Source organism: Stegodyphus dumicola, chromosome 6, assembly GCF_044657685.1.
Source record: "Stegodyphus dumicola isolate Sdum_Otavi_A_Nest chromosome 6, ASM4465768v1".
Classification (NCBI taxonomy): domain Eukaryota; kingdom Metazoa; phylum Arthropoda; class Arachnida; order Araneae; family Eresidae; genus Stegodyphus; species Stegodyphus dumicola.
In genome coordinates, this window is record NC_140773.1 from 229,311,056 (window position 1) to 229,324,296 (window position 13,241).

The 13,241-nt window shown below is 33.5% G+C and overlaps 1 protein-coding gene across 2 annotated transcripts in view; it reads left to right on the forward strand.

Annotated features, from left to right (window-relative positions):
* LOC118182447 (multiple PDZ domain protein-like) overlaps positions 1–13,241 on the forward strand; it is a 244,881-nt gene that overhangs the window by 108,731 nt on the left and 122,909 nt on the right. For both annotated transcript variants that reach the window (XM_035351789.2, XM_035351790.2), the window contains exon 2: positions 4,353–4,522. In XM_035351789.2, coding sequence (XP_035207680.1) covers positions 4,384–4,522 — 139 coding nt within the window. In that variant the 5' untranslated portion in view covers positions 4,353–4,383. The remainder of the gene's footprint in view (positions 1–4,352; positions 4,523–13,241) is intronic.

Here is a 13,241-nt window from a genome sequence, read left to right on the forward strand (position 1 = left end):
AATTAACAAACTTTTTAATAATTTGGTAATTAATAGTAATTAATTAAGATTATAAATATATAAACAGTAATGTTTGTTTTTTATATTTTTAATTGAAGATCAGAGAGATTATTTAATACCTTGATAATTTGAAATTTTAATGGAAAACTATATTTGTAAATAATGTTTTGCAATTTTACTGCATCGCCTCACGTAATAATCTTTCAAAATGGCGTCCTTTTCCTTCAATCCGCGAAGGGTCGTCATAAAGCGAGAAGATTGCATATTTATTTTTCTATCTGATGAAAGAAAGGATATAAAGTTGAACAAAATATTTTTACAACTTTTGATAACTGTAAAACGAGAAACCAGAAACGCGTCATTTCTGTACACTTGAAATTTCTGCTTTTGAAAAGGTAATGACTGATACGCTTCAGATGCCGTAAATGAGACATTCTGCGTGTCTCTCTGAAGAGGAATTTACATTCATTATCCTTCTTCTGAGGTATTTACAGGAGCAGTCATCACTGAGGGGAACTTAACGATGCAAAATATTTTCACATTTCCCATCAGCACATCAAGCAGCTTAAGAAGCTTGTTAGGAGGGTGAATTCATTTTCGGCATATCGGTCTCCGCTTTGAACTCAACTGTCATTTCCGAATTGAGCAGGAATGAAGTGGGTGCAAAATGTTAGCAATTTTAAGTAGTAAGGAACTAAATACTGTAAACATAGTGTGTAATATATTCTCATTAGATTTGTAAAACGTTACTTGCAGTTATTAAAATATATTGTAGAGACATTAGGTTAATTGGAAAAGTCGGAGAGATGAAAAATTGGCATCGCCTTCGCCGGGAATCGAACCACGGACCTAGCGAGCAGACAGACCGAGCGGGCAGAACCACTACACCACGAAGGCACGCTAGGAAAGTGTGAGAAATACCTTATAATATAACTTATGTTATGCAAAGGAACTGATCAACATAAAATAAATTGAAATTTTAAATTTATTAGAAGATTTTGCATTTACATAATCTAGAAAACAATCATTTCTGCCTTAAAAACAACATCCGTAGGAAACACGTTTGAAGAATTTCCATTATTGTTTTGCGTTTTTAAAGAAATCGTCTAAAATGAAATTCAGGTTAATGCTTATGCTGCGCATTTAACCCCTTCCAGAAACATTTTTTTGGAGAGAGCATTTTTGCAGTTACACACGCTTATCTAACGGTGTTCGCCGAAAATATCGAGGCAAAACCACCTAGGACAAGAACATAGCGGAAGAAACAATGCAAAGCGAAAACGTCGTGGTACAAAACATCGTGGGAGAAAAGAAAGCAAAGAGAGAACATCGCAGTTGAGTTAAGAAGAAACGGTCAGAATGTATATTTCTGTTGAAATATGATATACGCGAAAAGTTCGCAATTACCATAATTCCTTTATTTCGAACAAAGAAGAAAAAACAGTAGCCAGAGAAATCTATAGCCTTGACGTAAACTTCAAATATTTATGTTCATGTCTACCTTCTGTTAATTGAGTTTGCGCTGCAGCAAATGATTTCTCAGAACATCTAGAAAGGAAGCATTAAATATTGCAATGAATTTGAAAAAAAATGCATCCTGAGAAATTTCGAGTAATCTAACACTTCAAAGAGTGTTTTATTTTTAAAACTCTTAATAAATTAGAAAGATTTTTAAATTCTTTGAAAATATAAAGATTCATAAAAGTTTCGCAATCTGATTTGCAGTCAGATTCCTGTTTAACTCTTGAAACATATTTAAGCTAAAGAGTTACGGAAGATCTAATAGTTAAAAGTTCAAGATATGTAATTTAAATCCTTTATTTGTTTTATAAGGTATTTTCTCCCTCCTTTCTGCATGCCTTCCAGGTGTAGCGGTAGCACACTCGGCGCATATTCGAGAGGTACCGTTTCGAGGCCCGGCGAGGGCATTGCCCATTTTTCACGTGCCCAGGTTAAAATAATCTAATGACCCTACGGTGGCGCCCAAACTAAAAGGTGGTGGATGATGATTCGTCACCACCAGAATCTATCACTTGTCTATCAGTTGGGTCTCCTAATCCCCAGTCTCTCTTTGGAAGGATGGTATATGAGGTATTTTCTCCTTCTTTTCTGCATGCCTTCGTGGTGTAACTATAGCACATTCGGCGCGTATTCGAAAGGTCCGGTTTCGAGTCCCGGCGATGACATTGCTCATTTTCCGTGTACTACGCGCACTAATACAACCACATGCATCTAGCGCGACATATTCTAAGGTGCAAAATGTAAGTAATGGAGAAACACACAGATGTAAAATCCCGCAGTAATATGCTAATTGTAAATGCAAAAGTAATCTATGTATATTAGGAATGCCAATGCAATCCATTATATGTTTTTTGTACACAGTAATTATGTTAATGTAATGATAAAGCAATAAGTGTAAAGAGGCCCACCAGCGGCCGAGCGGTAAAGTCGCGGAACACTGTAGTTCGGTCCGAGGTTCGAATCCCGCGAACGGGCTGGCTGCATGGGCGTTTTCGTGGTTTTTCCCATGTGTAACGTGTATACGAGCCACTTTCCCTTAGAAAATCCTCCACGAAGGCATCCCTCCCCTTAGGCAGATAGCCCTCGAGGCTTTGCCATAACCACACACACACAATAAGTGTAAAGAACTTCGGTATAGAATGGTATTGCAAAGCTTACCGGTTTAGGTATAAGGAGTAATGTAATATGCATATTCGTATACGTTATTCAGTATAATTTATCCTGCATAATGTTTCACCTGAGCATAACAAATTCTCCTGCATACAACTTAACACGCATCATGTATATACCCCCTTCTGTGCATGTTTTTCCTATGTATCACTAATTTCCCTGTGTATAATTTAATGCGCATAACACAGCCAGTGCAAAACAACATTATTACAATCTGATGATAATGTATCTGTTACCAGTATACGGCCTATTAGGAAAGAAAATTAATGTAATAAGTAGTTGCGAAGTTAATGTTAAGGTAAGGCGTTATTTCTCAATCTGATGTGTAGAATATAATGTAATGTGTAAACCATGTATCGCAATATATAATGTAATATGTAGTGTAGTATGTGCTGATAAACGAAGTATGCACTATCTTGTTAATTTGATATGTAGTACATAATCTAATGCGTAAGCCATGTATCGTAATATATAATGCAATGATAGTGTCATATGTATCATAATATATAATGTAATATGTAATGTACTGATTAATAAGAAACATGACACACAATGCAAAGCCCAACTGAAACAATGCGAATGCAAACTGTATAATAGTATTATGTATAACGATGTAGGCAGTGTATCGAGTAACGGGTACAATTGGCATGGTGCCGATGACAATTCAATATGCAACCAGGGTATAAAGCTTATTATGTGTATAATTTATCCTGTATAATGTGTGTATAACTAATTTTCCTGTGAACCCGTATCATGCTTATAACCCCCTATTGCGTATAATGTTCCTACGTATCATTAACTTCCCCGTGTATAATATAATGCGTATCCTATGTCTAATGCGAATCCTGAGAAAAATAACCCTTTTATAATCTAACAGTATAGGGTTTATAAGGAAAGAATTTTAATGTAATAAGTTGATGTGAAGTTAATGTAATGTTAGGGTAAGATATTAATTTGATATGTAGTATATAATGCAATGTGTAAATCATGTATCGTAATATATAATGTAATATGAAATGTAAGATAAAGGTGGACGTGGTGCTGTACTGATTAGCCAAAATGGTAAAGGAACAGTGCCCTCGTCCTGCGTCGCTTATCACTTTCCTACTTTAAACATCCTAATGACTCTACAGTTTCTAAATATCTTTAAAAGGAGCTGTTTAATGCAATATTCCAAATCACAAACAGAAAACAGCAATGCTTTTATTTCATCCTAAAGTTTTGTCTCGTACATGAAGATTATATTATTACATATATAGAAGGATTATGGCTTCCCACGAATTTTTGGAATCCCGGGGTATTTCTCTCGAAAGTCAACTTCATACCGTTCCGGAGGAGATGATATTAGAAACAGACGCGGACAAATTTTAATAGTATAGATTTAATGTATTACACCGTTTATAATAGACATTATAATCTCGAAAATATTAATATAAACCCTAGATCAGGAATATTTCTCTAATATGTTACTGTAAGTCGCAGGGCACGAAAGATTTTCGAATTTTTACTACTTAATCTGTAATTGCTTTGTGACTTACCCTACTCTACTGGCAACAGTAATGTTCTAATCCTCAATTATTAATATCAGCCATAAACTTAATTTAAAACAGTTCGGGTCCAACTGTATGACGATATCTCTAAATTGCTATTGTTTTCTACAGGGTGCCCTGTAATGGGCTGCTGGGGAGGGCAATGGAGCTGGAGGAGTTGCACTTCGCCGACGACTCTGCAGACGACCCTTATGACATCGTCCTCTTGCCGGACAGCAACAAGATCGCGCCTGAGAATAGGCTGTCTCCCGCCCACGCTTGCATCTCCCTGCCCTTGAAAGGTGAGTTCAGATTTCTGTCCTGTAAATCTGACACCAGTACTTACGCGTTATAATTAGCACCAAGAGAAACTTTATAATTGACATTAAAATAAATAATTTAAATTTTCCAAAATAGTCATTATATGTATTTCGGGATTTTTGATTTTTAATTCGTTATGTTTCTGCGTTTTGAATTGATTACTTCAAATTAATGTAAATGAATTTAGTGAATGTCGTTTCTGCTAATCTAACATATTAAGATTTCTTAAAACTAAAAATTGTTTTTCTGTCATCAGATGGGCAAGAGATGTATGACCACTTGTATGAAAATCACACAATTATTTAAACCGGAATAATAAAAGAACTATTTCGAAATAAAATCTCAAATATTTCTTCTCTCCTCAGCGTATGTATTCCAGCTTCCCTGGATACAGTATTAAACACTATGGCGAAATGTCACTGGCAGCCCTTTCTTATTGTATTAAAATACACTAAAACAAAGCATTTTATTAAAGACTTTAAGAGCAAATATAGGACTTCAGAATAGTTAGTTGATCCGAAATTCTTAACTGTTACCCTGACTGCTAAATGTTAACCGAAGATAGATTATTATATTTTTTTACAAATGCACAATGTGTGACGCTGATAAGCTTACGTGTCAGATTTTTAGAAATGTTTTACTCAGTATAACTGTTTTTTGTTTAAAAATTATGGCAAAATATCAATGCTTTGATGTTTTGAATTCAAATTTTTTCTTCAATAATTTACAAAAATAAATTACATTTATACGCATAAACACCTTTAGTAATCGTCTATTTTATTTTAATATGATAAATTACGACATTCGCCTTATATATAAAAACTAAATTGCAAATAGTATACGTGTGAATCCAGCTAGTTGAACACAAAGCATGCTTCATAGAACTTTCTCTTCAGTTTCCTAATTATATTGCAGATACATGAGGTATTTTGGAAGCAGGAAAGATGCAAAATAAGCAACGCCTTCGCCGGGAATCGAACCCCGGACCTCTGGAATATACGCCTAGCATGCAGACCACTACACCACAAAGCACACTAAGAAGGCGGGGGAAATACCTTATGATATGATATAACTTGTTACTTAATAGCAAAAAGTCACTTGAACGTACATAATTGTTCAATGCTCCAAGTGCTGAGCCGATATTAGGTGTTCATTCTTCCTTGTCAGAAGCGAAAGAGTTAAGACCTTTGCCTTGATACTTTTGATGTAAAGAGTTTTAATTTAATTTCGCTCAAGAAATCTTACACGATCAGGAATTACTTTAGAAAGTAAGAATTGCATTGCAAGGTGCAAATATTATTTTATTTAATCGCTGTCACGTGAAAATATGAAGTACAAGGGTGGGTTGAAATTTCACAGATTTTCGAATTATAAATCTACTGATATTATAATACTTGTGTTCTACTGAGTTTTATCATAATCACGGCGGTTTGATTTTGATGTAGAAGATGGTACACCCACAGAAGGTAAGCGTAAAAAAAATTTAAATAGAAACCGTTTATAACGTATAAAATAGCTTGCGTCTTGTTAAAATAGCAAGAATTTACAGCCTACAAGCTTCAATACAATGAAGACTCACTAGTGACTTGTTTGAGGATGTAACAATGTTATTGCTATTGTTGCAACGATTAACATTACCATCAAATGTCGCAAGCGAGAAAGTAACTGTGAGCATTTCACTGGAAAGCAAACATAGTCAAAATATTTAATGTGGATTATTTGTGTTTTATTTTTGAAGTACATGGAAAGTTATGTATTTTCCTCCTTTGTCAAAATGGTACCTGATAGAATTATTAGTTGAGCAACTAGAGAAAAGCAATCACTGTTGAAATAAAGCATGAAATTTTGAGCATTTCCAACAATAAGAATGCTGGAGAAGTTAAACAACAAGAATCAACGTAACGCTTGTAAATTTTGCAGGACTACTTACGATGGTTTAAATACAGAACTAACTTCTATCCAGTTTCCTAAGTCCAAATGAGCGAGTTAGAATATGGTGATAAAATAAGAATGACTGGAAAGAAGCCAAGCTACTGGCTCCAAAGTTTTTCCCTGATTAATAAGACAAGTCTCTTTAATGTACCAAGGGCTCCAGTATAAAAGCTCATATATGCCTACCTTTAGACCTTCATTCTTACAAAGTCTACTATTCTCCTAAAATCAGTCATTTTTATAACATCTGTCTTTTAGAAATTCCGAAGATTTAATCACAGAAAGATTATAACAAAGCCACTGATAACTGACGTCCATCCTAATTGCCGATTTTATTTTTATCGGGAGCACAAAATGTAGAGAGAACTTAACGCAAAATATTATGTTTTGTTCCAGTATGTTGAATAACATATCACAAAGAAATGAACACAACCATATAGGGTGGATTTTTTTCTTAATTACAGTCTTTAATAGCATGGTTTTTTTAATAGAGCAAACCTTTGGACTGGAAGCCCATCTTTTGCCAAATAAAGGAACTAAGTTTGGGAATCCATTATTTTTCAGGGCTCTTTCGGAAAACTTTAATGATGGTCTCACGGTGGTTTAAGCTAAAACACATCAATCGTACGGGCATCTAGGTATTAGTTGACACAAGACCTATCTCCCCAAATGAAAGAACCCTCATCAAGAGGCATTCATGCGCAAAGTTGCATTGATTAATAGTTCTTTTCTGAAACAGACTTAAGACGTGAACTTTACTTTAGGGTTATTATTTTCATCAAGGCAATATAGGATTTTGTTGCTGTGTTTATTTTCAGTGGCAGATTATAGAAAAGAAATCTAAGACCCAAAAGACAGAAGATTAAACAACACTATTTATAGAATATAAAGACTACGGAAAATGAAAAGGAAATGAATTTATGTTTGCCAATTCTTAAACACGTTTTCCTTATGCTTGGCTTTTTTAAAATTTTCCTTCGTATTCAATTTTTTATGAGAATAAATTATAGAGATTTAATTGTTACATATTTTGCAAACTGTAGATTTCGATAAAATAGATTCTGGGCAGATATCTGTTTGGCTGCATCCGTTCTATGTTTTTCGAATGATACTCATGTTAACTTCAGATTTTACATTCTTAATAAAATCAGCAACCACATTTTATTTTTACCAGGTCAAAAATATATGGCTTAAGACCTATCTTGTTTTATTAGAATTATGCCACAGATCTTCAAATTTAACAAGTGGTTATATATTATGTTTAATATCTTACAAATTATATCAATTAGATGTGTTATTTAAAAAGTAAAGTTCTAAAATGTTGAGAAGTGCATTTATTGCTTTTAGATCTATCAGTTTGTTGAACAGTAGTAATATGAAAAGCAAATTAAACGTATCATGCCACTGGTGGAAACTAACTATATATTGAGCCGCGTGTGAAATTAGTTACCCTTCGAACAGCGAGGCCTTAATATAAACGGCTTTCAATATTTTTGTAATGCCTGTAATGAAAAAAAAAGATTGGGCCCAGTTCTATATTTTTCATTCTACTGGGCCGATTGACGAAATTCAAATTGCGTTTTTCATATCTCGAAAGTGCGACTTAGGATGCATATTAGATTTATATATACTGTTGTTTTAACTAAGGTATTTGACAGAAAATCGGACTTTTTCTGGAAAAAATTGGCATGTCAGTTTAAAAAAAGTCAGATTTTGTGTCAAAGTCTCGCTTTCGAGACATGAAAAACGCAAGCTGAATTTCGACAATGGGCCCAGTAGAACAGGAGATACAGAGCTGCCCTTTTTTTTTTTTTTTTTTTTCTTTTTTTTGCTCAGTGTACATATACATGCATTTTAAAATATGTCCAAAAGATTAAGGGACTATATTAAAAGCACATAATTTAGGTTTAAAGTACCAGGAGTATTTTGGGGATAAAATCAAGAAAAGACACCTTTCTCATGGTAGTTTTCTGAAATTAGGGCTTTCTTAGTGAAACCCGTGCCGGGCACAGGGTAAATATCTTATGTTTGGGACAACAGTTTTATCCTTCACACACTTTGATAGCTGAGTATTTAATATAGCCAGTAGAAATGTATAATATTTTGTTCAAGAATTATCATTCAATTAATTATAAAATATGTCAAGTTAACGTATCAATGAAAAACTGAGTAGATGAATTATTAATGTTAGAGTTGAGAACAAAAAAGGAAGTCTTTAAATTTTGATAATTTATAATGCAACATTTAATTCATAGCAACGTCACATAATCATGATATAGTTGAACCTCGTTAGAACGAACTTAAAGAGGCTTAAAATTTAATTCGCTATAGCTGATATGATAAGAAAATATGGATCATTTCTCAAAATACTGTAAAAATGATTGATCAGCCACAAAAAATGCCATCTACCATTGCAACATCATGTAAGACAGAGTTTCTTAAACTGTGGGTCGGGACTTCCGTGGAGGTAGCCAAAACGCTTAGCAGTTTTGATATTTCTTTAACTTATTATAATAATTTTACAATTACCAAATATTTTTACGCAATGCATCTGAAAATAGATAAAGATAGGACAATACAGACAGAGAAATAAACGAAAATGTATCGACGCATTCTTTTCATAATATAAATGTCCATTTTACTTGCTTTGCAGGTGACGCTGCCATTTCCTCTGTTACTTAATTGAAATTTTCACAATGTAAAGTTAAAGATATAAAACTGCAATTGTTATGGGGCCCCACAAAGTTTTCGTAAATATTATGGAGGTCCTGTCATCGCAAAAAATCTCAATTATAAAAAGAAGTTTCGACTGAAAAAAGTTTAAGAAGCCCTGATCTAAGATAAGTGAATGATATCTCTAACTTAAAAAAACACTTATTGAGGGTTAATTACAATTTCTTTTGCGTTGTTATGCAGTTTCATTATACTTTAAGAATTTAACCATATAAATTACATAATGTAAGTCATGATTTATACCCGTCCCTTCAATTAAAAATCTATACCTAAAATACATATTTGTAAGAGGTATGTGGTCAAATAAAGACAGATTGCGGCCTCTTTTAATGGTGAGTTGCTTCAACAGTGCTTCTTCACCATTCTTATGCTTGGTCTTTTTTAAAGTGTTTTTTTTTTTTTATTTTTATTTTTTTTTTTTTTTTTTGTGTGTGTGTGTGTGTGTGTGCAATTTTTTTATGAAAAGAAATTATAGTCTTAATTTTTCCATATGGTAAAAAACTGTAGATTTGGATAAAGTAGATTCTAGGCATGTATCTGTTTGGCTATATCTATTTTTTGTTTTTCGAATAATTCTCATCTTACCATCAGTATTCAATTCTTTACATTTACCGATCTGCCTACAGATGAATTTGTAATAGGAAAAACTTTCTCAGGCCAGAATGAAGAGAGTGAAATTTCGTCTTTCTGGAAAATAAGAAAAGTAAAGATAATTTTATCGTTAATTAATTAATTTGTCCAGTGCACTGTCCAGCAAAGATACGTGTATTTCTCTTTAGATATGCATAGTTCCAAAGTTAATAGGTTACGAAAAATACCCGAAATCTTGTAAAAGACCTAAAACATGCAAGCTCATTCAGGAAAGAGAATGGCATTTTAAATAGGGAAACAAAACAAAAAGATAAGGCTGAAATTTAAGATAAATAAAAGATTTCAGTTCCTTAAAAGACTAATCACTTGTCTAGCCTCAAAGTTACAAAAATCTATTCATTACGTCCTCTATTCCTGAAATGCCGAAATTTCAAAATTTCTATCTTATTATTAGTTTTGAATAAAGATCTATCTGATAGCTCAGTCAAAGAATTCAATGAAATCAAAGAATGCCTTTAAGCTAATGGTCATGGATACCATATGGTGAAGCTATGCTTGCAGTATGTCCTGATTCTCCAAGAACTAGGTGTTATACCTGCCTCTCATAGCTTTTGTTTAGAACGCAGAGGAAGGTGCGGGTGAAAGTGCAAAGAACAGTAATGATACTAATTCAGAAGTCAAACAACAAAAATCAGCGTTAATTTACAAAATTTTCACAGGACTAGTTTCGATGGTTTTACCGAACCATCATCTTCAGCTGCAAAACCGCAAATTGTGCGGCAAAACCGCAGTCCTGTGAAAATTTTGTAAATTAACGCTGATTTGTTGTTTGACTTCTGAATTAGTATTTATTCGGCGTGTTATTGTGTCTTAATTAACAGTAATGATCTTTGTTTCTTCATCTTACACTGTATCTTACAATATCTTAAAGAAAGCTAATGTAAAGAACAAAGTATATAATATACTTATAGTAAGTGTTTTCGGTATTTTCACATCGAAGGAATATGGACCCTAACTTGTCAAATATGAATGATTTTAAGAGTTGTAATTTTCAGTTTAAAAGTTTTAAAATTCTGAAAAATATGAAAGATACAAAACATTATTAACCATTTGAAGGCCCAAACGTCCGAGACGTCCTTTAATTCAAATGACACAACCGCCCGAAACGGCCAAGATTTCGATGTTGTTTTCTTCCCTCCCATTAAGGTATAAAGCAGCAGATGCAGTTAACCCAAATGCACTGTATCAGTTTATTGCAGACATCTTGTCCTAAAAAGCTAATGGAAGCTTCTTTGTTAAGAAGTAGAAAGGATGTCATTTGAAATCTTCACACCTCTTTGTGTGTTAATGGACAAAGGGATGAGGGACAAGGGGAAGAAATGGACGAGGTAATGGACGCGGAAGGGCGTTTCGGTATTTTAAACATACAAGGTAGCGAAGACTTTGGCTTTCTAATGGTTAAGTAAATATATCCATGAAGTTTATTATATACGATTTTCATAATTGAAGGTTTTCTCTAGTCGTATGAAATAACATTAATTGCTTAAGAAACTGGACAGAACCAAAATGTTCGCTCATTATATCCGATAGGGTTCGTTATAAACTAAGTTCGGGATAACGGGATTTGACTGTAACTTGTACGTTAGAGGAGTTAAGGCAACAAGAATCAGAGAAATATTCATAAATTTGCAGAACTAGTTTTGAAATTTTAAATATACAACCTAATTCTTCAGCTGTAAAAGTGCAAATGACGAAAGAAAAGCCAGTCATAAGATAAGACGATAAGAATGAGAGGAAAGAAGTCAAGCTATTTCTGCCATCTATTAATAAAAAATTAAAACACGTAAGAAATATTTCCTTATAAACTGAGGGTAATAACGGATTGAAACTGGATCGTTGACTAACACAGATTTTTAAAAATTTAATTAACTAAAGGAAGATGTTTTTCGAATTTGCTAGAGAATTAGTTTTTCTAGATGTGTTTCGCATTCATAAAAATCTTTCAGTTCTAGTTAACGATCCCAACCAATCGGGAATTACGCTCAGCTTTCAAGGAAATTATTTCACAGTTATTTTAATTTTTCATTAATAGACGGCGCCAATAGCATGACTTGCGTCCTTCCATTCTTACCGCCTTAACTTATAAAAGACATCTATATGGTTATTTGCACTTCTGCAACTGAGGAGGAATGTTCTGTATTTAAACTTCAAAAGTTTTTTCTTAAAATTTATGGATACTAAGCTGATTCTTGTTGCCAGAACTTCTCCATTAATTGTTATTCAGAGTGTTATTTTACCTCAAATTTAACTTTAAACAAATTCTCTAGCATTATCTTTTCACGATGCTAAAGTCATATATTAAATAGATTCAGGAACATAAAACAGTCGTCATAATTTAATCCTTATTTCTTCCAAACAGGAATTCAGGCATCAATTTTAAGTGTCAATTCTGCTTCCTATTGTTTAAAAAAGGTCCATTAACAGCAAATTCTTCAACACTATGATGAATACTCACAAAAATACCGAGAAAATACTGGGGCATATACAAGCTTTGAACAATAATAAAGACGTAGTAGAATCAAATATGAAAGCACTTTTACCTCTGAAGAACAGAGTATCAGAAAGAAGTACTTTGCTTATCTCTATCGGCTGTTTCATTCCAACAAAAAAGAACTAAGCGTGCTATTTTTAAATTGCTCATTTTACAATAAGTTTTTGTAATTTGAGAGATAAATAGAAGGTATTTTGCATAAGATTGGCAACAGTTACTATAACTTACAAATGATTTTATGAGATAGGTTTAGAATCTTCTGCCACAATATTTGCAACTGCTATCAGAATTGCAAATTTTCCAATAGTAGTAGTTTCCAAAACTATTAGGGTGCAGTGGTAGTAAGGCTTTACGTATTATGGTGCGAAGAAATGGAAGTACTAATATGTTAGGTACTATGTCAAAAATAACATTCAAAATACGTTAAATATTATTTTTTAATGTAATAATAAACAGCAAAATTGGTATCAATATTTTCTCTTAGCATTCTAACAAATTCTTCAGCATTATCTTTTCACGATGCTGAAGTCATACATTAAACAGGTTATGCACAAGCAACCCTCAGTGAGGAGTAATATGCTCGCAGTTCCATCCTCATGTATCGATGGATAAAGTGGGAGAGATACAATCCGACGGTCATTATCCTGATTATCTGTCCTCGTGGACATCCCTCAGGTGATACCACCTTATCAGGATTCATTAGAGATGAAACAGATCTGGAGGGCGATGACGCAGACGCAACGCGCAATGTTTAATAGCATGGCCTAACTTGGAAACAGCTTGAAGGAAAATGCACTAAACCCATCGATAAGCGACTGGAAAACTGTTAGTGTGGCCGAGTACATGAGATAGAACGTTAAAATGTCATTTGATAATTATGTAAATGGTGTAAG